This window comes from Sapajus apella, unplaced genomic scaffold (genome assembly GCF_009761245.1).
Source record: "Sapajus apella isolate SASKATOON/1434 unplaced genomic scaffold, GSC_monkey_1.0 scaffold149, whole genome shotgun sequence".
In the NCBI taxonomy this organism is placed as follows: Eukaryota; Metazoa; Chordata; class Mammalia; order Primates; family Cebidae; genus Sapajus; species Sapajus apella.
This window is the reverse complement of record NW_022437089.1, coordinates 1,444,370-1,469,374: the sequence shown is the minus strand read 5'-3', so window position 1 is coordinate 1,469,374 and position 25,005 is coordinate 1,444,370. Positions and strand designations below refer to the sequence as shown.

At 42.8% G+C, this 25,005-nt stretch overlaps 1 protein-coding gene across 3 annotated transcripts in view; it reads left to right on the top strand.

The window, feature by feature from the left end:
- Positions 1-1,809: 1,809 nt before the first annotated feature.
- The window catches only part of MPP1 (membrane palmitoylated protein 1), a 30,322-nt gene continuing 7,126 nt past the window's right edge, over positions 1,810-25,005 (top strand). For 2 of the 3 annotated variants that reach the window (XM_032265183.1, XM_032265182.1), the window contains exons 1-6: positions 1,810-2,076; positions 18,540-18,683; positions 18,978-19,056; positions 19,806-19,891; positions 20,836-20,904; positions 24,300-24,496. In XM_032265183.1, coding sequence (XP_032121074.1) covers positions 1,975-2,076; positions 18,540-18,683; positions 18,978-19,056; positions 19,806-19,891; positions 20,836-20,904; positions 24,300-24,496 — 677 coding nt within the window. In that variant the 5' untranslated portion in view covers positions 1,810-1,974. The remainder of the gene's footprint in view (positions 2,077-18,539; positions 18,684-18,977; positions 19,057-19,805; positions 19,892-20,835; positions 20,905-24,299; positions 24,497-25,005) is intronic. The other variant, XM_032265184.1, reaches the window with a different exon arrangement.

Below are 25,005 nucleotides of genomic sequence, written 5' to 3'. Positions count from 1 at the left end.
CACACACCACAGTTCAGTCCTGAGTCCAAAAGTGGTAGGAGTCATCAGAACCTCCATGGATCCAGTCAGAATGAGCTTGAGTGCGGAAGCTCCTGCTGCAGTGAGTGCAGTAGAGGCCATTTCAGAACCCGGCCCTCACTTTAGAAATATCAGGAGATGTGATAAAGGCAGTGGCAGTCAGGGATTTCCACTGATCGAGTGCCTGAGGGCCTGGGAAGTAGATAAGGCTGAGAAAATATGGAAGGGGCATAAATTGGACCAAGACCATGCATACTACGGTTTTCGTACCTGGACAAACAAGGCAACTCTGGTCCTGAATATTTTGCAGATGCACAGAGGGAGACCTGGAAGGTTACAGACCAAACTGGGGATATTCTACTCCTAGTTGTTCCCTGTAGGAGTAGAATTGGTGGCTCAGAGGGTAGATGTATGTTCAACTGTAAGAATAAGGGAATTCAAGAAATTGTATGGATTCACATCCTCTCCAACACTTGATACTCTTAGACTTTAAATTTTTGACAATTGAATGGGTGTCTTTCTTATTCTTTATGGTGTCTTCATAAATTAAACCTCTTAAAGTCAGAATTACCACTATTCCATTCTATAGTCAATGGTTTGTCTACATTGTTTAGAAATCTTTATCACAAAGTGTAAAAGTTACTTGCCTTTGTTTCCTGTCAAGAGCTTTAAGGGTAGGTTTTAGACATTTAATTCCTTAATCCGTGTGGAATAGATTATTATTATTTTACGTATCACATGAAGTAGGGTTCCAATTTCATCTTTTCCAATGTAAGTAAACATTTTCCAGCATCAGTTAATAAAATGTCCCTGTTTACTTATGTAACATGCTACTTCTATACTTGCATGGGTGCGTTTCTGGGTTCTCAATTCTATGCCATTGCTTAATTAGTCTATCCGTGCACCAATATCACAGTCTTTATTAATTTCAACCCCCCCAACCCCACGTCTCTCTCTCTCTGTCTCTCTGTCTCATTCATTTAGGGTGATCTTGGGGAAGGGAACTCATTCACATGAGTTCAGCCTCTTAGTAGAGAAAAGTGGGCCATGAAGCTCTAAACTGTTTCCCTTGGATTTTCTCCTCTTAGCTATGAGCTCCTCCTTCCCAGAAAGCTTTTGGTAGTATTTTATGTAATACTGTGAGGGTAGTAACTTGAGGTAGGGGACTAAGAGCTCTAGAAGTCCATTAAAGGTTTGTTTTGTTCAGAAAGCCTTCCATCACTGTGACTGGTGTTTGAATGCCTCCAAGGCGTTAGGATGCTAAGAAATCCTCCTCTGGGGTTCCCAGGGAATGTCTGCTCCCTTTGCTTTCACTGAGCCCGAAAAATTTTGTGGCATTTACAGCAGGATATCTGCCCTAAGTAAAAACAGTTTGGTTTTGAAGGCAATGAGATGTTTCATTGTAAATGACAGGGCGCAGCAGCACAGGAGCCTTAAAGGCATTTTCGCAATGTCCAGATGTCGAAGAGTGCACTGGTCATGGTGTGCCCGCATCAATTTATGGGAAGAGCGTAGAGTTCACCAACGTCCTACATTCTTCAAGCTCCACTTCCCTTGTTGCTTCCCTGCAACCCCCACGAACCTGGCACCCAGGCGGCTCAGGCCCAACGGGGCGTGAGTAGTGTGCTCAACCAGCCAGAAGCTGGGGGCCCCCTCCCCGTTCTTATCCTTCTGGGATTCAGGTCACGCAGCCACCTTGACTACAGCTAGGACTTCCTCAGGCCCTTTAAGGGCCGCTTCTCCTAGCGCAGGGCGCCGCGGAGTCCGGGGCGTGGGAGTGTTCCAGGGGCGGAGCGTGGGCGGAGCTCAGCCCTCCCCGCCGGGCGCACCTCCTGCGGGGCGGTGACTGGCCCAGCCGCACCGCGTCTCCCGCAGTCTCTGCAGTCCCGCAGGCTCCGGGCCCTCGCATTCCCAGCGTTGCCGGGTCTTGTGTTTCCGTGTCCCAGCTCTTGCGAGATGACGCTCAAGGCGAGCGAAGGCGAGAGTGGGAGCAGCATGCGCACTGCGCTCTCCGACCTCTACCTGGAGCACTTGCTGCAGAAGCGTAGTCGCCCAGAGGTGAGCGGGCCCCGCGGGTCCCAAGGGTGCTGGGCCAGGGCTCGGCCGTTCATCTCGGGACTTTCCCTGTCCGAGACGCTGTCCCCGGGGAGGCTGTCCTTGCGGGTCCTGGCCACAGTCCGGAGGCCGCGATAGCCAGCGGGGGCGGGGGTGTGACGGGGGAGGGGGGGGAGACAGGGCCAGCACGCTGCCAGGTTCCTGCCGGGCTCTGTGGATCCTTGCCCCCAGCAGTCCTTCTAGGTGGAAATCAGTAGAGGCGGCGGCCTGCACAGAGCTCTTATTAAGGTCAAGGAAAACTTCCTCGTGGACGGAAGTCAGAGTAACAGAAACACTTTAAGGAACACATCAAGGAGGAGGTCTGCCTGGTTGTTGTTGAAGTGCTGTTGTTTCGGTCAGCAGGCAAGGTTGTAAAAGCCAACTTCTGGTTCTAAAGAGCTCAGTCATTGTTCCTCTTCATTTAGGCAAGTCCCCTTGTTCTATGGTGCAAATACGGTGGCCAGTGTGTATTTGCGAGTGGAACAATGAATCCAGATTCCAGAGATGGATGGCCGGTGAATAGCTGTCCTCAAAGATGCCCTAAGGGGACGTTGTGCTTATCTGTGGCTGGGAAATCTCTCCAAAACTCGCTGCTTTACAACACTGAGCATTTTCTTATCTCTCATATTTGGTTTTGGTTGGGACCAACAAGGTGGTCATCACTCAGGATCTGTCAGTCGCGGACTCGGCTCACTCAGTCATCTGCAGGTTGATGCTGGCTGTCCCTGTGGCTTTGCCTTTCTCACAGCGTGCTGGCCAGCTCCCAAGGTGAAAATGTACAGAGAACCACAGAGCCAGGCAGAGGCTCAGAAGTCGCATCATGAATCACCTTCCTAGACTGCAAAGTCTTCTAGGGCAGGGCCGTTTCATACTCACTTCTTTAAGTGCCCAATAAGTGGGTCCTCAGAAATGTTTGCTAAATTAGTAAATAATTGAAGAGATGGACATTAGGGATTTAGAGTAACCCTCCGATTTCACAGATGAGAAAACTGAAGATCTCTGCAACATAAAGCAAACAGTAAGCTTTTGACTCTTTGGGCTGAGTGGCATTAACTCAAGGAAACAAGTAATGGGCACGAGAACTGAGGCTAGATTTTGTGGCTGCAGAGTCAAAGGTCAGTGACTTTCTGCTGTGCCACATTGCTTTTCCCTTTATATTCCACTCGGAGTGAGGCATTCACACTTGCCTGTCATTTCAAAGCGGTATTGCAACAGCCCAGGTTTAAATGAGTGGAGAAATAATACAGCCATGAAAGATGCTATTGTTATACAGATGACAAGACAAAATTGGAGGTTCTGTTACCTGATTACCCATAAATTTGGACTTGTGATTTTTTCTCTTCCCCACAAGCAGTACTTACTTGACTGACCCTCAACTATTTTTTAAAAATCTCTTTATTTTTGGTAGTCTTATTGAGGTACAGTTATGATAGAATTCATGAAATTTAATTGTGCAGTTTGATGACATTTGACAAATGTACACAGTCATGTAACGAACCACAATCATGACAAAGAATAAACATTTTCAAGGTTCCAGAAACTTCCCTCACGGCCCTTGGCAGTCAGTCACCTTCCTCCACCTCGAACCTGGCAACCACTGATTTATCACTATACGTTTGCCTTTTCTGAAATTTTATATAAATAGAATCCTACAGTATGATATATGTATTTTGTGTCAAGTTTCTTTCACTCAGCACAACCTGATTTTATGTAAACCTGTGTGCTCCCTTACGGGAACGCTTGGAAGATTGCCTTTTCAAAAAGAGGCCCTGTCAACACCACTGTTATGTTGTGTGCACACCCTCAGAGTAAACAGCGGGTTTTGTGGGGCTGTGAGTTTATACTGTAATCTTGGAGATAGTCTACCAGTTAGCTAATTTGTTTGGTTTTTATTAAAGGATTTTAAGAAGTCAAATAACAAAACTTGCCAAATCCCTGAATGAAATAGCATCCAGATATACCAAAGTGAGCATCTGAGGGAGAATCTTCACATGGTGAAGTCTGGCCTGACTCCACAAACCTGCAGATTCTTGTTTCTTAAGGTTCACCTTCCCTTTAGGGCTCTTACCAGTCTTTGCTGTAGCACCAAGCTCTGCCTTTTACTTGCTGCGTGGCTTTCGGCAAGCTGCCGAAGTTTTCTGTGCCTTAGGTTTCTCTCCTTTACGAAACAGGCAAGTTTGAAAGGTTGTGGCGACATTTACATAAGATAATGCTTCACAAGGACCTTGAGCCACACTGGGACATCCAGAGTAATGACCCAGCGTCTCCCTAGGAGCTGCCTCCCTAGTAGTAGCAGTCAGAAACTTTTCCTTTAGTGGCAAGATTAGAAGCAAGAAAACCTGTGAGGAAGTTGTTGGCTTCAATGTAAATCATAAAATTATTTTGCTGAAAGTTCCATTTGAAGGTATCACCTTATGAAAAAAGGCTACCAATTCAAAACAAAGTTTCACTTCCAATTATAATCCACATTTAATTCTGAAAAAGTATTGTCTAAGGATAATTTTGCAATAGGTTTGAATGTAACCTGTCTCCCATATTTAAGTATATCTCCTTCCTTGGAGAAATTATTTTTTTTTCTTTTCTTTTCAATGTTGTCTAGGCAGGTTAATGGAGAAACTAATTTTATAAGCTGCCTCTGCTCTTGTTCTTCACAGTAGTATCCATTAATGCACATAAAAGTAGTTGTAAGCTGGGTGCAGTAGCTCATGCCAACACTTTGGGAGGCTGAGGTGGGCAGACCACAAGGTCAGTAGTTGGAGACCAGCCTGACCAACATCTGTACTAAACCCATCTGTACTAAAAATATAACAATATAATAATTAGCGGGGCGTGGTGGTGACTGCCTGTAATCTCAGCTCTCGGGAGGCTGAGGCAGGAGAATCGCTTGAACCAAGGAGGTGGAGGTTGCAGTGAGCCCACATCACACCACTGCACTCCAGCCTGGGTGACAGAGCAAGATTCCATCTCAAAAAAAAAAAGTAGTTGTAAAATCTGATACTGCTTTCTCTTCAGGCCTATTTGAAGTAACACTTTCCCCAGGATCTGAAGCAATAGGTTGAGAATCCCCAAAAATTCACTTGGGCATATCCCACATCAAAAAAACAAACAAACAAACAAAAAACACCTAAGAGATAAGTTAGGCTCCAGGCAAGTTTCCACTAAGAAAACCTGTTTCTTAGTTCTTAGGCCATCACATGCAGCATTATTCCCTGCAGCTGGTCATTGAGTATAGTGCAGTGTTGTCCATTGCTGGAACTAAGAGGCAAATAAGGGAGGACACAGACACAGAAACGAATACAGTAGGGTGGCGGTGATGTGGTGGAGGCAGGTGTGGAGTGCTGTGAAGCGGTGAGGGGCACCAAGCACAATGGGGTCTTGTATTTTGCTGTACCTAGGATGTAACTGGCAAATGGCACTCTGGGCAGAGGGAGCAGCCTGTGCACAGACACCGAGGTGCATGTCGAGTGTGGCACCTTCTGTGACAGCAGACGTCGAGTCTCTGGTGTGCATGATCAGTTCTGCTCCTGAATAGTTCTAATTTTTTCTGAGAAAGAACTTTTGCTCCAGACTTGGATCTTGCTGTTTCATTTGCAAAGGAAGTGTTTCTGTTCAAGGCTTTTGACAGAACTGATACTAAAAAGTAAAGCATAATTTTCAAATTTAGACCTCTGCCCAGTTTCCCCAGTGTGTGGTGCAGCTAGTCCGTCTCTCCTATCCTTCACTTCCAGGAACACTTCCTGACTTTTTTCTTTTCCTCTTCTTCTTTTTTTTTTTTTTTTTTCTGTGACAGAGTCTCACTCTGTCACCCAGGCTAGAGTACAATGGCGTGGTCTCGGCTCACTGCAGCCTCGGCCTCCCAGGTTCAAGCAGTTCTCCTGCTTCATTCTCCCAGATAACTGAGATTACAGGCGCCCGCCACCACACCTGGCTAATTTTTGTATTTTTGGTAGAAACGTGCTTTCGTCATGTTGGCCACGCTGGTCTCGAACTCCTGATCTCAGGTGATCCACCTACCTTGGCCTCCCAAAGTGCTGCAATTGCCTTTCATGACTTTTTTTTTTTTAAGACTAAAAGGGCTTAGGATACCTTGCAGATAAGAATCTGCTTTTGGCCGGGCGCAGTGGCTTACACCTGTAATCCTAGCACTTTGGGAGGCCAAGGCAGGTGGATCACGAGGTCAAGAGATCAAGACCATCTTGGCTAACATGGTGAAACCCTGTCTCTACTAAAAATACAAAAATTAGCTGGGTATGGTGGCGTGCTCCTGTAGTCCTAGGTACTCGGCAGGCTGAGGTAGGAGAATCGCTTGAGCCCAGGGGGCGGAGGTTGCAGTGAGCCGAGATCATGCCACTGCACTCCAGCCTGGCAACAGAGCCAGACTCTCTCTCTCTCAAAAAAAAAAAAAAGAATCTGCTTTTATTGTGGCTAAGTAAATTTGAGTTTCATCATGAACATTGTATTCTTTTCTAACTCATTTTTTCTCCCTAGACAGGACATTGAAGTATGATAGAATATCAGGAACAGATATTTCAGATTAAGATCAATTACCTTAAATCGGAGTTTGCCAACCTGAGCACTGTTAACATTTTGCGTCTGATGATTCTGTTGTAAAAAGTAATACCTCCCTGCTAAGTTGTGACAATTAAAAATGTCTTGAGATAGTGTCAGGAAGGGAGACAAAACTAGCTGATGCTGAGATTTTTCTCCTGAGCAGTGAATTGCCTCTAACCTTTCAGTGTTGCTAAAAAAGAACTCTGGGTGTGGAGTGTAGAAAGGCAAGATTAAATAGCCAAACTTCCCAAATTGCCTGGGGTAGGGGAAGTAACGCCAGAGGTGGGGAAGAGGAACTTTTGTAACATAGAGTCTTGCTTTTCTTTTTTTTCCTTTCATGTGAAGAAATATACATGAGCAAAACACATAATGGGTTTTCCTGCAAAAGTTATCTTCCTTGCGAGGCCTTTTCTGCTTTATTTTCCTCTTTAGCACATGTCATCATCTCTGAATATTCTGTGTAACCGATGGGTATTGAGTAGCTATATCTGCCCTTTGTTGGATGAATACCTCTCAGGTATTCTAGCTCCTAGGAGCTTGGATGGCCCAAGTTGTGGAATCAGTTAGCTCTCACCCTTCTGAATGCAAAGGGAAAGGTCTTCTGTGGTTTACACTCCAATTGGGAGGGCAGAATAAATGAGTCGTTATTTAATATCATGTTGGGGCAGTAAGTGCCTGAGCTAACGGTAAGGTGAAGTGGCAGAAGGGAATAGAGATTGGAGGAAGCGTCCTGTCCTGTCAAGGGTGGGCAGGGGCTCCTTGGTACGGTAACTTGAGAGCCCTGTAGTTATCATAGGCCGCCCCACCCCTGAACTGGCATCACTTCTCCTGTATTTTGTTGATGGAGTTAACTTGGATTCATATCTGTGTGTCCTCAGATACTCCTTAGTACCCTTGCACTGTACATTATGAGGGACATAGCACCTGCATTCTCTCCTTGAACTCGCACCAACTCCAAAGTCCATGCTTATAGTTTAACTTCGGGAGTCTGAGACTTACCTGTTCTTTAAGCTTAGACAGGTTTCTGAGCCATGTCATGTCAAATATTAACCACAGCATGGGGGTGAGCGTTAGCGTTTGATTTAACGAGCGTTGTTACTTGCACACAGCTCCAGCTGTAGTTATGGCAGTGTGCGGACTCAGCGTCAAGTATGTGCAGCCCTGTGTTTCTTCTGTGTGAAACAGTGCTACTTAAGTTTCCTGTTCTGGTTGTTTTTCCCAGTGGAACAAAAGCCTTTGCATGTGTACTGAGGGCATTGGGTAGATAAAGGTCGTTGGAAAGAGATCTCTAGAGACTTGGTCTTTAGGTTGATGTATGTGTTCTCAGATGGATTCAGTGCCTGAGAAGCAAAGCACCTGTGTTAATATATGATTTTAAGAAGGTACCTGCCAGAAAATCCTGGCTCTTAGGCCTTCCTGTCTCCCTAGTTCTTGTCATTTGTGGTTAAACAGTGCTAATCTATTTCTAATACTTCAGAATACCCTTGTCTTTCTCAGTTTCTCTTGTTTTTTTCCCAAAGTGAAATAGGATACTGCCTGTGCAAAGAGAGAAAATTTGTAGGCACCTGGGGCCAGGGCTTGCTGGGCAGCTGTTTGGCATCCTCTCGCTTTCTTGGACTGGGCTTTCCAAGTCTCCACGTGGGAGCAGTTGGCAAAGAGCCTAACAGTAGGCTAAGCAAATGTTTGCTCTATGCTATGTTCACTGTCACTTAATCTAATTGTTTGGATTAGAAAGCCAACTTCAGTTGCCCCTGCTCTATTCACCCCTGCTGCCGCCCACCCCCGCCGTTTGTTTTTCATCTCTTTTTAAACTCCAACTTCCTTTGAGCAACTGCCTCTGCCCTTTGAACCCTGCTGCAGATGTTTCCTCCGAAGGGGCTTTCAGAGCAGCAGGCATTGCCACTCCAGCACTTTGTCTGATTAAAGGCCAGAGGCTGCAGAACAAAGGCCAGACATGCAGTCGTGGGTGGGTGTTTACTCCCTGGCTCCTCCTGAATCCCAGCAGTCATCCTTAACAGTTTCGCTTCCGCCCTGCCTTGTCACTGGTGGGGGGCTGGCTCGCCATAGCTCTGTGACCTCCTGTATCTACTAGAGATGATTGTGGCTGCTTTGAGGGGATCATGTGGAGGTTGTGAGGTGACCTCTGAGAAATAGAATCTAATACCTTTGACCTTTATTGTTTGTTCAGCATTACTTAGGTATATGTCTGCATATCTTTTCTCCTATGATATGTCGGTAATTAGGAGACACGGGGGCTAGTTGAGAGAAACTGGCCCTCCTTTTCTGAGAGTCTCATGAAGACAGGGTGGCTCAGGGACAATTTCATGGTGGAGAAAACTGTGCTTTGCTTTTGGAAACCTTGCTGTTGCAAGTGTGTACTTTAGTTACCACGTTGGAAGTTTCCGTTTTTCTTAGTCATCATTTGCAACTTCTGCGTAAGCGTGATAGTGACTCTTAGTCATCGCAAAGAGGAATGTCTTCATGGATAAGCACATCTGAAAGACCAACCTTTGGGATAGCAACTCTTGAACTTTTCCGACTGGAATGTGTTCTGCCTCTGTGAAGCTTTGCTGAGTCTTTAATTTAAAGGCTGACATGTTAAAAAGCAATTACTGTAATAAAGCTGATTAAGAAGAATATGACATAAGGGTGCAAGTTTCTTTTCCTCTTCTAGGTGCACTATGAACATATGGTGATATTGCACATAGATTTCTCACTCATTTCAAAGATCATTTTGTATTCTAGGGACAAAGATTTTATAATCTATCATTCTTTAGAACATTCTGCAGGGACCACCAAGCCTGGAAACACAGAGGAATCATCATAAATGGTTCATTGATTGTACATTACAGCATATGATAAATAATATGATCTATATTTTCAGACTGTATGGTCACCTGTATATTACTATAGTCACCGACACACACAAATGATAGTTGCTGATAAACTCACAGAAGTCGTTTCTGAGTTTGGCTTTTCAGCTTTCTCAGCCCTGCAATTAGTAGTAATAAGAGATTTTGTAAGTTATAGTCAAGGAAAGTCCTTAGTTTTCTTTCATACCATACTTTGAGGCCACAAATTTGAGTTTTGAGATTTGAGCTCATTGCTTTTTCATTCAGTCAGTGGTCCTTGAATTCCTCATTCTCTACATTCAGTCAATAATATATGTACACGGTAAAAACCAACAGTACAGATGGTTAATTTGAGCAAAGGAATTCTGGTTTTACTCCAGTTTTCTTGAATCTAATTAGAGAGGTATTTGATTTTATGCCTTTTAAATAGATCTGTAGCATAGTTTCAATGACGTGGTCCCGGATCATGGGTGATGCATTGAGGAACTGTTTGGTCACCATGTATCATGGCCTCTTACTTTCCTATCCCAAAATATCAGTGGGAATCTTATTGTCTAAAATCTGATCATATATACTGCATATTTCTCAAAGGTCTGTTGTCTGTAACCATTTTCTGTACTAAGTTATGGCTCTTTTGTTACAGACAAGCATTGCTTGCCAGCCATTTTGCTAGTTATTTTGTGCAGTAAGTTAAACTCTTTCTACTAGGAGTTCAATAATAACACAATATGAAAACCATGAAATTGACATCAGTATGATATTTAACTGTCGTTCTATAATATTTGGTACATGTATAAATTCTTCTAGCTGGCCAGGCACGGTGGCTCACACCTGTAATCCCAGCACTTTGGGAGGCCAAGGTGGGCAGATCACCTGAGGTTGGGAATTTGAGACCAGCCAGACCAACATGGAGAAACCCCATCTCTACTAAAAATATAAAATTAGCCAGAAGTGGTGGTGCATGCCTATAATCCCAGCTACTCATGAGGCTGAGGCAGGAGAATCGCTTGAACCTGGGAGGCGGAGATTGCAGTGAGCTGAGATCATGCCGTTGCACTCCAGCCTGGGCAACAAGAGCAAAACTCTGTCTCAAAAAAAAAAAAAAAAAAGAATTCCCCCAGCCACCACCACAATGAAGATTCAGAACTGCTCCATCACCACAAAGCCCTCCTGCTGTCACTTTATAGTCACACTTGTCCTCCTCCCCACCCCATCCCCGCAACCCCTGGCAGCCACTACTCTGTTCAATGTCTCTATTATTTTGTCATTTCAGGAATGTTATATAAGTGGAATCATATAGTGTGTGATGTTTTGAGATAGATTAGCTTTCTTTCATTCAGGATAATGCCTTTGAGATGGATCCCAAGTTGTTTAGTATCAATAGTGTTTTTCGTTTTAATTGCTTAGAAGTGTTTAACTGTTCACCTATATTTAGGTTCTTTATAGGTTTTGGCTGTTATGAATAAAGCTGTTATGAGCATTTATGTATAGGCTTTTGAGTGAACATAAATTTCTTTTTTTTTTTTTTTTTTTTGAGACGAGTGTCAATCCGTCGCCCAGGCTGGAGTGCAATGGTGTGATCTCGGCTTACTGCAGCCTCTGCCTCCTGGGCTCAAGTGATTCTCCTGCCTCAGCCTCCCGAGTACTTAGGACTACAAATGCCCACCACTACGCCTGGCTAATTTTCGTATTTTTAGTAGAGACAGGGTTTCACTATATTGGCCAAGCTTGTCTCGAACTCCTGACCTTGTGATCCCCCTGCCTCGGCCTCCCAAAGCGCTGGGATTACAGGCGTGAGCCACTGCACCTGGCCTGAGTGAACATAAATTTCCATTTCTATAGGTGAATACCCAGGAGTGGAATTCCTAGGTTGTATGGTATTTGTGTGTTTGATTTTTTAATAAAGTGTTCAACTATTTTCTAAGGAAGCCATATCATTTACATTTCCACTAGCAATGTATGAGACACCCAATTTCCCCTCACTTCACCAGTTGTGAGTATTGTCACTATTTTTTATTTCAGCTATTCTGATAGATATGTAGTGATATATCATTGTTGTTTTAATTTTCATTTCTCCCTGATGTCTAATAATGTTGAACATCTTTTTTTTTAATTGTACTTTAGGTTCCGGGGTACATGTGCAGATCATGCAGGATTGTTGCATAGGTACATACGTGGCAAGGTGGTGTGCTGCCTTCCTTCCCCCATCACCTATATCTGGTATTTCTCTCCACGTTATCCCTCCCCACCTTCCCCACCCCCACTGTCCCTCCTCACCCCCTACTGTTCCTCCTCTAGTCCCCCCCAAATGACCGCAATGTGTGATGCTCCCCTCCCTGTGTCCACATGTTCCAATTGTTTAACACCCGCCTATGAGTGATACCATGCGGTGTTTGATTTTCTGTTCTTGTGTCAGTTTGCTGAGAATGATGGTTGAACATCTTTTTACATCCTCATTTGCCATCTTTATATATCCTCTTTGGTGAAATATCTGTTCATGTTTTTTGCCCATTTTCTAATTAAATTGTTTGTTTTTACTGTTGAGTATTGAGCACTCTCTTTTTATATTTTACATACCAGTCTTTTATTGGATATGTGTTTGTAAATGTTTTCTCCCAGTCTGTAGCTTGTATTTTCATCATCTTCACATGGGTTTTCACAGAACAAGAGTTTTTCATTTTGATGAGGTTTAATTTACTAATTTTTCCTTTTATGGATCCTGCTTTTGCTGTCATGTATAAGAACTTTTTGCGTAGCTCTAGATCCTGACAAGTTTCTTCTATTTTTTTTCAAAAATGTTTTCTAGTTTTACACTTTACATGTAAGTCCATATCCATTTTAGAAGGTAAGGTTCAGGTCAGAATTTCCCTTTTTGCTGATGAGTTTCCAATTACTGCAACCCCACTGAGTTGCTTTTGCATCTTTGTTAAAAATCAACTGGGGATATCTCTGTGGATCTGTTCTGGGTTCTCTATCCTTTTCCATTGATTTGTGTGTCTATACCACATAGTCTATACTGAAACTATACTACAGTAAGTTTTGAAACTGTGCAGACTGAGTCTTCCTACTGTCGTCTTCTCCAAATTTATTTTAGTTTTTCATGGGCCTGTGCCTTTCCATCATGTATATGATTTTTTTTTTTTTTTTGAGATGAAGTCTCACTCTGTCGCCCAGGCTGGAGTGCAGTGGTGCAATCTCGGCTCACTGCAAGCACCACCTCCCAGCTTCAAGCCATTCTCTTGCCTCAGCCTCCCGAGTAGCTGGGACTACAGGCACATGCTACCACGCCCAGCTAATTTTTTGTATTTTTAATAGAGACAGGGTTTCACCGTGTTACCCAGCATGGTCTCGATATCCTGACCTCGTGATCCGCCCACCTTGGCCTCCCAAAGTGCTGGGATTACAGACGTGAGCCACCGCGCCCAGCCTGTATATGATTTTTAAAAGGTCAAGTCATCTAGAGGTGCTTTTAGTGTAACCTACATGGACCAAATGAGTGAAAGCACTTGTGTGTAAGAAAGGTAATGCCCCAGGTACAGGGTGATCAGTAGCCAACACTGGCTTCTGGGTGAGGCAGCAGTAGGGAATGTGAGAGCTGGGGCCACCTGGAGAGATACTTTAGAAAGAAATTGGAGTCCCCTGATTTTTAATAAACAAAACAGAGACATGTGGTTGAAATAAAATAGTTTGCAAATTCCGCTTTGGTGGTTACTCTTGGAGCTTTTTCTTTTTCTTTTCTTTTTCTAGAGATAGGGTCTGGCTCTGTTTCCCAGGCTCCAGTGCAGTAGTGCTATCATAGCTCACTGCAGCCTTGACCTCCTGGGCTCAAACGATCCTCTTGCCTCAGCCTTATGAGCAGCTAGGACTACAGGCACATACCAACACACCTGACTTGGAACTTTAAATTATGCAGTCATTCCTTCATTTATGCAAATCGTACCTCTTGACTCCCCACTTTGTAATGGACCAAGATTACAGGCCCCTTCCCTTCATTTTTTCTTCCCTTTTTACCTGCCAGCTTCCTATCATGTAGATGTGTACCTTAATATTGTCAGGGTGCTGACATTTACAATCTGTTACTTAATTGTTTCATGATTTGTTTCTAAGTGAGTTCTAAAAAGTGAAAATCAATAAGTGGTTTTGGTATTATTATAACTGGTTGCTAACCCAGCATCCCACTTCTCCCTTACAGATCCCTGATTTTGTTTGAGATGTCAAGAGGCTTAACTAAATTATTATCTTCCCAGCCTCTTTCTTAGCTTGGGACGGCTATGTTCCACAGTTCTGGCCAATGAGACAAGAACCACAAGCGTCACTTATTTTGGGGGTTTCTGAGCCCTGAATCTGTTGTTTTCTGCAGAGGGCCACAGTTATCTCCTTGGCTGCTGCCTCCTGTGTGCACATTCTAGGTTCTAGCTGTCTCAACTCTCCTTGGTCAATGATCATTCCTCCATCTGCTTTCCATCTTCTAGAAAGTTATTGAAATCCTGGCCAGGCACGGTGGCTCATGCCTGTCATCCCAGCACTTTGGGAGGCCGAGACACGCAGATCACCTGAGGTCGGGAGTTCGTGACCAGCCTAGCCAACATGGTGGAAACCCCCATCTCTACTAAAAATACAGAAATTAGCCAGGCGTAGTGGTACAGCTACTCCAGAGGCCAAGGCAGGAGAATTGTTTGAACCTGGCAGGCAGAGGTTTCAGTGAGCTGAGACCATGCCACTGCACTCCAGCCTGGGTGACGGAGTGAGACTTTCTCAAAAAATAAAAGAAAAGAAAAAGAAAAGAAATCCTTCAACCCTGATGACATTTTATGGGCTTCTATTTTCCTCCTCCTCTTTACTCTCACTTAAGCAGGGTCAAGGTTGAGGCAGGAGAACATCCACACAAGTACTTAAACCCAAGTCACAATTACTTAGGAAAATTCTTTTACTAATTCCTTTTATTAAAGTAATGCAAGCATATAATACATAATTTGAAAGGTATAACTTGATATACAGTGAAAATAATTTTCTTCTCACCCCGTCTTATAACCTCCCAGCTCCTCTCTCTAGAAGCAACCACTGTTTCTTATGCCTCCTCCCAGACATAGTTTATGGATTTTCATTTATTTTATTTTATTTATTTTTTTTTTGAGACAGGGTCTCACTGTCACCCAGGCTGGAGTCCCATGGCGCAATCATAGCTCACTGCAGCCTGGACCTCCTAGGCACAAGCAATCCTCCTGCCTCAGCTTCCCAAGTAGCTAGGACTACAGGTGCATGCCACCATGCCCGGCTATTTTTTTTATATTTTGTAGAGACAGGGTTTTACTATGTCGCTTAGCCATGTCTCGAACTCCTGGACTCAATTGATCCTCCCACCTTACCCTCCCAAAGTGCTGGGATTACAGGTATGAGCCACTGCGCCTGGCTACTTTATGGATTTTTAAGCAAATATGAATATAATCATTCTTTCACCGTTTATGATTAAACTAGTATACCCTTCATCACATTATTATTATTTTTTTGCTTAACAACAAATCTTCAAGATTACCCTCAGAACCTCCTTTGCATGCCTAAGTGGTATATCCCAGGTATCATAAGTCAATTTTTTAAATATAAGCCCATCTTAGACAATTTTGTTAAAACGGCAATGCCATATGACTTGGTGTCATGTGAGTTTTTTTGACGTTCTTGTTGCTAGACAAGGCAGTTTCCCTTTCTCAATACTTCCCTCATTTGAGGTCACCTGATAACAAACACTACTTCAAGCCTCACCATCTTTTTTTTTTTTTTTCTGAGACAGGGTCTTCCTCTGTTGCCCAGGTTGGAGTGTAGTGGTGCCATCATGACTCACTGCAGCCTCCAACTCCTGAGCTCAGGCAGTCCTCCTGCCTCAGCCTCCTGAGTAGCTGGGAACACAGGCATGCACCACCACACTTAGCTAATTGTAAAATCTCTTACAGAGGCAGGAGTTTCACCATGTTGCCCAGGCTGGCCTCAAACTCCTGTGCTTAAGCGATCTTCCCACCTTGGCCTCCCCAAGTGCTAGGATTTCTTATGCTTCCTCCCAGACATAGTTTATGGATTTTCATTTATTTTATTTTATTTTATATTTTTTGAGACAGGGTCTCACTGTCACCCAGGCTGGAGTCCCATGGCACAATCACAGCTCGCTGCAGCCTGGACCTCCTGGGCACAAGCAATCCTCCTGCCTCAGCTTCCCAAGTAGCTAGGACTACAGGTGCATGCCACCACGCCCGGCTATTTGAGCCTGGGCCGAGGTGAGCCACTGCACCTGGCCTAAACCTCACCATCTTTTCAGAGTTTCTACTCAAAATCAGAGTCCCTTAGAAACGATGTAAGCCTCTACTTCAGAATTCCTTGTCTCTCATCCTTGAGTCCTTTTCTAGGCCTTGGGTAGGCCAGTGGACACTGCTCAAGAATACATGTATTCCCATCCAGAGACACTTCTGCTTCCCCACACAGTGAATGGCACACTCCTCACAGCTCTGCCTTTTGGGAAGTTCTTCCCTCCTTACTGTCTTTGAGGGTCACCTCTGGCTGTGGCTGGAATGCAGCTGCCCTCTATTTTCAGCAGGCCCTTACATAAGCCCACTTCAGGTAGCTTTATTATTTTTTATTTAATATCTGGGGTGGGCAGGGAGTATTTTCAGAGGTTTCCAGAGGTTTTCCCCATTGTGATTGCTCTTACCCAGGCCCTGGGCTTCTTTGACATTAACAGATCAGTAAGATGAAGAAAAACCAGCAAAGGAAACTGAGAAGGAGCATTTTAAGGAGAAGAAAGTGATCACCTGTGGTGGTGTAGCAGTAGCCATTCATCCCCATTGATGTGGGGTATCAAGTGTTGATGGACTTTTGGGGTATTTACAGGTTCAGGCTTTTAAGAATAGTGTTGTTCTGGGAAGGGCACACCACTGCTTTCCTGGAATTCCTGCGAAAAAATGCAAAATCCCAATCTTATCTTGAAAAAAACATCAGATAAACCCAAACTGAGAGACAGCTACAACAACATCAGGTGTGTATTCTTCGAAGAAACGCTGGGGAACTTTTCCAAATTAAGGAAGACTAAGGAAATATGAAAAATGCATGATTGGATTCTGGGACCAAAAAGTCCTAGATTGGATTCTGGTCTGGGGAAGAAATATATAGCTATAAAGGACATTCTTGAAATGGTTGGCAAAATTTAAATATGAACTGAGGACCAGATGACAATGTTGTGTTAATGTTTGATTTTCAGTTTTGAAAATGCTCGTTCCTAACATATAGAGACATTTATGAGTAAAGGAGAATGACGTCTTCAGATGACTCTGAATGGTTCAAAAATTAAATTTTATAATATTTTTAAAAGGGGACTGGCTGCTCTTAGAATGGCAGGGTTGTGAGTATCAGAGTCCAGTTCCCCACCCTATAGCTTGCCATTTTTTCTTTTTTGAGATGGAGTCTTGCTCTGTAGCCCAGACTGGAGTGCAGTGGCGTGATCTCGGCTCACTGCAATCTCTGCATCCCAGGTCCCAGTTCAAGTAATTCTCCTACCTCAGCGTCCCAAGTAGCTGGGATTACAGGCACAAGCCACCATGCCCAGCTAATTTTTATATTTTTTAGTAGAGATGGGGTTTCACCATGTTGGCCAGTCTGGTCTTGAACTCCTGACCTCCCAAAGTGCTGGGATTACGGACGTGAGCCACCGAGCCTGGCCTATGGCTTGGCTTTTCACTCAATATGATTTCTTTCCAATATCTTCTTTGAAAAATTTCAAACTTACCAAAAAGATGAAAGAATTTTATAGCAACATCTCCTAGATTCTACAATTAACATGTCACTATGTTTGCTGTATCACATTTCTAACCAAAAACTGACCATCTATCCACCTTTTTTTCTGGTATTTCAAAATAAGTTTCAGATATTAGAGCACTTTGTCCCTGAAAGCTTTAGCATGCATATCGTTGGCTAGAGTTCAATATTTCTTTATGGTTCTTTTCATCCTGTTATTAAATTGTAAGACTTCTTTATATGTTCTGGATACAAATCCTTTGTCAGATATAAATATTATAAATTTTTCTTCTCAGTCTGTGTCATACCTGTCTAGTTTCTTATGTATCTTTTGATGAGAAGGTTTTAGTTTGATCAAGTCAATTGTTGGCTTATCTCAGTGGAGTTTTTTGATGACTAGACTTCTTACTTTTAGTTTTCATTTTATACTTGGGACCTTTTATGACGTATATAAGCACCATTTATTACACAGACCATTTTTCCCCGCTGCACTACAGTGTCACCTGACTATAAATGTGTGGGTTACATTGGTCTTTTGTCTTTCTTCTTATCACAGTGCCTTAAATTACTTTAGATTTATAATAAGAGTTCTTGCTGCCTCATAGAGTAACTTACTTAGCTTTGCTGTCTTTGAGATTAGGGGAAGGAGTCACAGTGGCAATGTGTTATTATGATCACCGTGGTTCAGGGCCCAGTCCTAAGCACCTAATTCTGCAGGTAGAAGTGCTTCTTTGTAGCCTAAGAAATGATCCGTGAGACACTGATGCTAACCTGAATTACCTTTACTGCTGTGTGACTGAGAACATCAGGTTGTTCAAGGAAATAAAGAACAGAAGGGAAAATGCAGAATCTCTTGGAGCCTGAGGAACTGCAGGATTCAGAATCTTTCTAATTTTGTTATATATTATGTAATACCCCAAACAGTATCCAGGGAAGCACCATGTAAATCAAGGCACATTAATATCTCTGCAGCAACCTAGATACACATGTCTGTTTTGTTTCTTTTTAGAGAGACAGGGTCTCCCTCTGTTGCCCTGGGACTACAGGTGCACGCCACCACACTTGGCTAACATCTCTATTAAATTGGAGAAATAAAACTTACAAACAGCTTCATGTCAGTTCAAATGAGAATGAGGCCTAACTTATGAAATAAGTTTTCAAAACCTCTTGAATGTTAGAATTGCAGATTATGGACTGACTGTGGGCCTTGTTCCTGATTTCATACATTGCTCTGTTGTTTTGACTTGACAGGCTGTATCGCATCCATTGAATACTGTGACCGAGGACATGTACACCAACGGGTCTCCTGCCCCAGGTAGCCCTGCCCAGGTCAAGGGGCAGGAGGTACGGAAAGTGCGACTCATACAGTTTGAGAAGGTCACAGAAGAGCCCATGGTAATCACTCATCATATTGTCGCCACCACTTATTCTCTGCCGCATGAGTCCCTGGGCCAGAAGAGTCAATGCAGAAGGCTGCTCATGGAGTTACGGAATTGGCCAACTCCAGTACTGTCTCTTCATTCCCACCTCAAGTCCCTCCTCAAAGCAGGCCTCGTGCCTGTTCTAGTTGAGGACTATCCTGGGTATAAATGGAAAATACTTTTCCTGAGAAATTGCCATAAGTTCTTTCTAAAATAACCTCAGAAAAGGCTTAAAACAAAGCTTATCGTGCCATTACCTTTATTTCAGGGAATCACTCTAAAGCTGAATGAAAAGCAGTCCTGTACGGTGGCCAGAATTCTTCATGGCGGCATGATCCATAGGCAAGGTACTCTGTGGGATCTCTGGCGGGGTGTTATTCAGGGATTAATCATTTACTCCCTGTTCAGTGGTGTGGGGCATGAAGTTTATAATCCTCCAAACTGGTAGCATTTTTGTGAGTATGCCAAGAGACTTTTTGTGGCTCAATAACTGGCTCTGTGGAATCACTACATGATAAGATCTCTGTGTGAATTGCCCAGTGCCACCATCTCTCTCGATCTCTGAGTCTTCTTTCACACCCATTTATACCAATATTTTTCTAGTAAGTTAATATTTGAGCAATTGCCACATGCCACCCATTGCATTAGACTTGGAAAGTACAGCAATACCATTTGGTAGCATTTTGGGGTTTGAGCTAAACGACAGAGCAACACGGAGCTTGCTGGTGACTGAGTACTGAGCTCTTGCTTTGTTATTCTTTGTAGTATCTGTGTCGTAGTCTGGAGTCAGTAGCCACGCTAGTTCCAGGAATTTGAGGACAAGGTGTTTTATTGTGCTGTTGGACTACTGAGGCCAAGGAGGATGAGACCATCTTGAGCCGTCAAGTGCTTGCCTTGATGCAGCAGCCCCTGGGGGATTCAAAAGGGCATTCCCATCTCTCATGGTGGAATGTTTCCAATCCTGAGAATTTTACACAAACTGTTTTATAACATGCTCTAAATCCTGGTTTCTCTTCTATAGTATCTTAAGTTACATTGACAGCTCCTGTTTGAAAACTTTTATTCTTTTGTGGATTGATTTTTCATTTCATGGCAGGCTCCCTTCACGTGGGGGATGAGATCCTAGAAATCAATGGCACAAATGTAACTAATCATTCAGTGGATCAGCTGCAGAAGGCTATGGTGGGTATTTTCTATGCTAGATGAAGAGCTTCCATTGTCTCCATGAGTGTTGATCCGCATTGCTATCATTGACTTCATCTTTCTGTCAAACTATTTGTACCTTATTGAGGGGGCTCTTTTCCCTTCTTGCCTTTATTCTGTGTAAGAATGATAATTTTCTGCCTCTATTTAGTAAAATTCTGAAGCAGAACAAATAACCTGGAGCATCAATCCAATATTCCATGAAGTAATGCTAAATAAAGTAAAGCAAGTTATAATGCATATAGTAGAATCCGATTTTTGTTTAAAAAATGTATATGTATGTATAATGTATATAAATATTTGTAATGCTTTTATTGGTATGGCGAAAGGCATGGATATATATGCGCCACAGTTCATTTTTAGGAACTTCTTGGAGACTTTTTGGAGTCAAGAGTGGGGAGGAAAAGTCTTTTTTTTTTTTTTTTGAGAAGGAGTCTTGCTCTGTCACCCAGGCTGGAGTGCAATGATGCAATCTCAGCTCACTGCAACCTCTGCCTCCTGGATTCAAGTGATTGTCCTGCCTCAACCTCCCAATTTAGCTAGGATTACAGGTACCCACCATCACACCTGGCTAATTTTTGTATTTTTAGTAGAGATGTGGTTTCACCCTGACCTCAGGTGATCTGCCCATCTCAGCCCCCAAAAGAGCTGAGATTACAACAGGCGTGAGCCACCACGCTCGGCTCACAAAAGCCTTACTTAGCTTTTCTTTGTTACTCTTTGTATGTCTTCATATTGTTATGCTGGTCTATGGGGCACATGACACTTTTGTATTAAAGGAGGAATTGTCCTACAAAATCTCAAAATGTAAAGATGGTTGTTGGAGAAAAAATCCTGGGACTTTGAGGGGGAAAATGACTTTATGAAACCTCAAATTATTAAACTTAGTTTTCTGTACAATTTTTTGACTTTTTGTTTAATAGAAAGAAACCAAAGGAATGATCTCATTAAAAGTAATTCCCAGCCAGCAAAGCCGTCTTCCTGCACTACAGGTGGGTGGCACCATTTTCTCTGTTGTCATGATGGCAGAAGTTGGCCCATGTTGTCTTGTATTCTTTAAGATTTGATTATAAGGGATGCAAGTCTAACTTTAAGTTCTAAATAGCTCAGGGTTCCATTATAGCCTGCCTGGTATAAATACAGGAGCCTATTCCCCCTTCCTCAAGGGAGAACAGTGAAGACAGTAGCAGAGAATGAATGAGTCTTTGCTGCTAGTGGTCAGATAGGAAGGAAGAGAGTAATCTTATTCTACAGATGGTAAGGAATCAATACAACTCCAAGAGGAAAAGGGGTAAAGAGAATGAAGAGCTCATTCACAGGAGGAAAACTACAAATGAGCATTGAGCATATGAAAAACTATTTTATCTTAACCATCATCAGAGAAATGCAAATTAAAATATGCATGAGACACCAATTTTCACCAAGCAAATTGGCAAATAATTTTTAAAATAGTAACAATAAAGCCCCATGATTGACAGCGGCAAAGTAAAGAAAGAAAGAAAAGATAGACTCTGGTGAGCACTTATTCAGAATTTATTGAGGGTCTACCAGGTACAAAGCACTGTGCTAGAACAGCTCATCAGCCAGTAGAGGACAGGGCCATGGCAAGTGTATAATTTTCTTAAGTCAACTTTTAAATTGAAGTTTTGGCGTATGTGGGCATATATTCAACAAGGGGCATAAATCACAATTATAAAACTGGATGAATTTTCACAAACTGAATACACCCATGCAACCAGCAACCAGATCCAGAGACAGAACCCCCATGCATGTCTCCTGAAGGCCCACAATAACCCTGACTTCTAATGGCAGGGATGAGTTTTGCCCCTTTTTGAAATGTATTAACATTGAATTATACAGTATGAATTCTTTGGTGTCTCATTTTATTCACTCAGGATTATGTTTATGGGAATCATCTATATTGCTTCATTCTCATTCATTCATTGTATGAGCATGCTACAATTTATTCTGTCAGCTTTTTTGGTCTTACATAGTGCTGCCATTAACCAAACAGGAACTAGTTGAGCAATAGGAGAAGATTTACTGCCTGAAGACCAATAAATTCACCACATTAATAGAAAAATGGAAAAAAATCATATGATTTTTGTTCATGTGTTTGGTGCATACATCTATGCCTTTCTTTTGAGAGTAGAATTGCCCGGTTGTAGGATATGTGCGTCTTCATCTTTAGGTGATATTGCCAAATAGTATTCCAAAGTAGCTGAACCATGTTACATCCCCAACTGCACAGTATGACTGTTCTAGTTGTTCTGTATTCTCACTGATATTTAGCATTGTCTGATTTGTTTTTTGGTTTTTGTGTTTCTGCACTTTGGCCATTCTGATGGTGGCATCACATTGTGATTCTAATTTATGTTTCTCTAATAACATATGAAGGTAAACTACTTTTTATATGTTTTTCCACTTAGATATCTTCTTTTGTAAGGTACCAATTCAAAGCGTTTCTCACTGATTTGTAGGAGTTCTTCATATATTCTGGATAAGAGTCTTTTGTCTCTTATTATCATATACATCCAAAGTATGTTCTCTTCTTCTGTGGCTTATTTTCTTCATGGATCCTGTTAATGAATAGAAACTCTTAATTGTAATGAAATCCAATCTACCACTTTTTCTCTGATTAGCACTTTTTATGTCTTTTTAAAATTTTTTGCTTACCACAAGGTCAAGAAGATATTCTCCTGTGTTTTCCTGTAAGTGCTTACTTGTTTGATTTTTCATATTTGGATCCACAACCCATCTGGGATTGATAGTTGTGTATATTGTAAGGCAAGAGGTCAGGACTTTAGTTTTTCCATATGGATACCAATTGAACCAGTATCATTTACTGTACACTATCACTTTTGTCATGAGTAATATTTACAGGTCTGTTTTGGAACTCTTAATTCTTTTCCATTGGACTGTTTTTTTATTCCTATGTCAAACATACATATCAATTTGGATAAAAGAGGCGTCTTCACAATATCCCAATGGAAGTGATGATAGCAGACATCTTTGTTGTTTTTCCATTTTAAAGGGAAAGCTGACTGGGTGTGGTGGCTCGCCTATAATCTCAGCACTTTGGGAGGCCGAGGTGGGTGGATCGCTTGAGCCCAGGAGTTTGAGACCAACCTGGGTAACATAGCAAGACCTGTCTCAGCTAAAAAAAGGGGGAAGGCTTAATCTTTCACTGAGAAGTATAACATTGGCTGTAGGGTTTTTGTAGGTATTCTTTCTCACAGTAAAGAAGCTCCCTTCTGTCCCAGTTTGCTAAGAATTTTAATCTTGAATGGGTTTTGAATGTTATCACATGCTTTTTCTGCATCTATTGAGGGGATCATATGATCTTTCTCCACTTTTATGTTAATGTGGTGAATTTATTGCCCTTCAGATAGTAAACCTTCTTATATTGCTGAACTAGATCCTGTTTCGTTGTGATTTATTATACTTTTTGTACATAACTGAATTTGACTTGCTAATATTTTGTTTAGGATTTTTACATCTCTGTTGCAGAGAGAAATTGTAAGATTCTTGTCAGATTTGGTTATCATGCTTATGTTAGACTATTAAAATCAGTTGGGAAGTGTCATCATTATCTATAATCTGTTTTTGTATGAGATTGGCCTTCTTTCTTCAAATGATGTCTGGAAAATTTGCCAATGAAGTAATCAGGTAGGGGTGGGTGTGTGTTTGGGAGCAGGAGAGGGGAATTTTCAATAATAAATTCAAATTATTTGATAGATATATGAGTGTCCATATTTTCAATTGTGAAAACAGTTGTTCAAGGAAACATACATCTCAGAGACAGATGACTCAGGTCTGGCGGTAACTGTAGAAAGGCATCACATGACTTCTCTCCTTTTTTTTTTTTTTTTTTTTTTTTTTTGAGACAGAGTCTGACTCTGTCACTGAGACTGGAGTGCAGTGGTACAACCTCGACTCAGTGCAACCTCCGTCTCCCAGGTTCAAGTGATTCTCCTGCCTCAGCCTCCTGAGTAGCTGGGACTACAGGTGCACACTACCACGCCTGGCTAGTTTTTGTATTTTTAGTAGAGATAGGGTTTCACCATATCGGCCAGGCCGCTCTCAAACTCCTGACCTCATGTGATCCACCTGCCTCAGCCTCCCAAAGTGCTGGGATTACAGGCATGAGCCACCGTGATCAGCCTTCCATGCCTTCTTGTTAAAGGGATTCGTTCTGACCCCTCTGCAAACACAATCACTTCAGCGTTCCACTTTCTTTCTTGGGTGCTCCCCCACCATTCTTGCCCCCCTGTTGTTCATTCCATCCTGACCCTATTTGTTTACAGCAGGACCTTGTACTTACATGCTCTGATGCTGGTGCTTCTTTCGAAGCTGGAACCTGCAGTTCCTTTTGCCTTCTTTTTAGATGTTCATGAGAGCGCAGTTTGACTATGATCCCAAAAAGGACAATCTGATCCCTTGCAAGGAGGCGGGACTGAAGTTTGCTACTGGAGACATTATCCAGATCATCAACAAGGATGACAGCAATTGGTGGCAGGGACGGGTGGAAGGCTCCTCCAAGGAGTCAGCAGGATTGGTCCCTTCCCCTGAGCTGCAGGAATGGTGAGCCGTTTTTGTGCAGGTGGAAGGGCCGCCTGCCTGCCACAAATAATCACTTAGCTTCAGAAAATCTGTCATCTTGTTCGTAGTTCCTGTTTCTTGACCAGGGAGACTTCCTAGATTCCCTGGCATAATGGGTGGGGGAGGGCTAGCCATGAGTTGATAAGCTGGACTGAGAGGCCACTACAGGCAAGGGAGACTGAATAGCTCTTCATTCCTGTGTGGGCCTCTTGCTTCCTTAAACGTTTTCCCCATAGTTACAAAGCACGACAGTGCTGGGACTAGAGCCCTCGCTGGTCTCCTGTCTCCCAAGCTAGTGTGCTTCTACCACCCATGCTGTTTCTGGGATTTCCTCGGAGTCCTGCAGAAAACAGTCACATTTAAGTATGTGTCCTTTAGGCACATTCCTGGTACATAGAAGAAGTAATTCCTGTCCCCAAGTCAGATTTCTCACTTAGTCCTAGGTTACATCACATGGCCATAGGAATGGTAGAAAAATTCACAGAACAGTT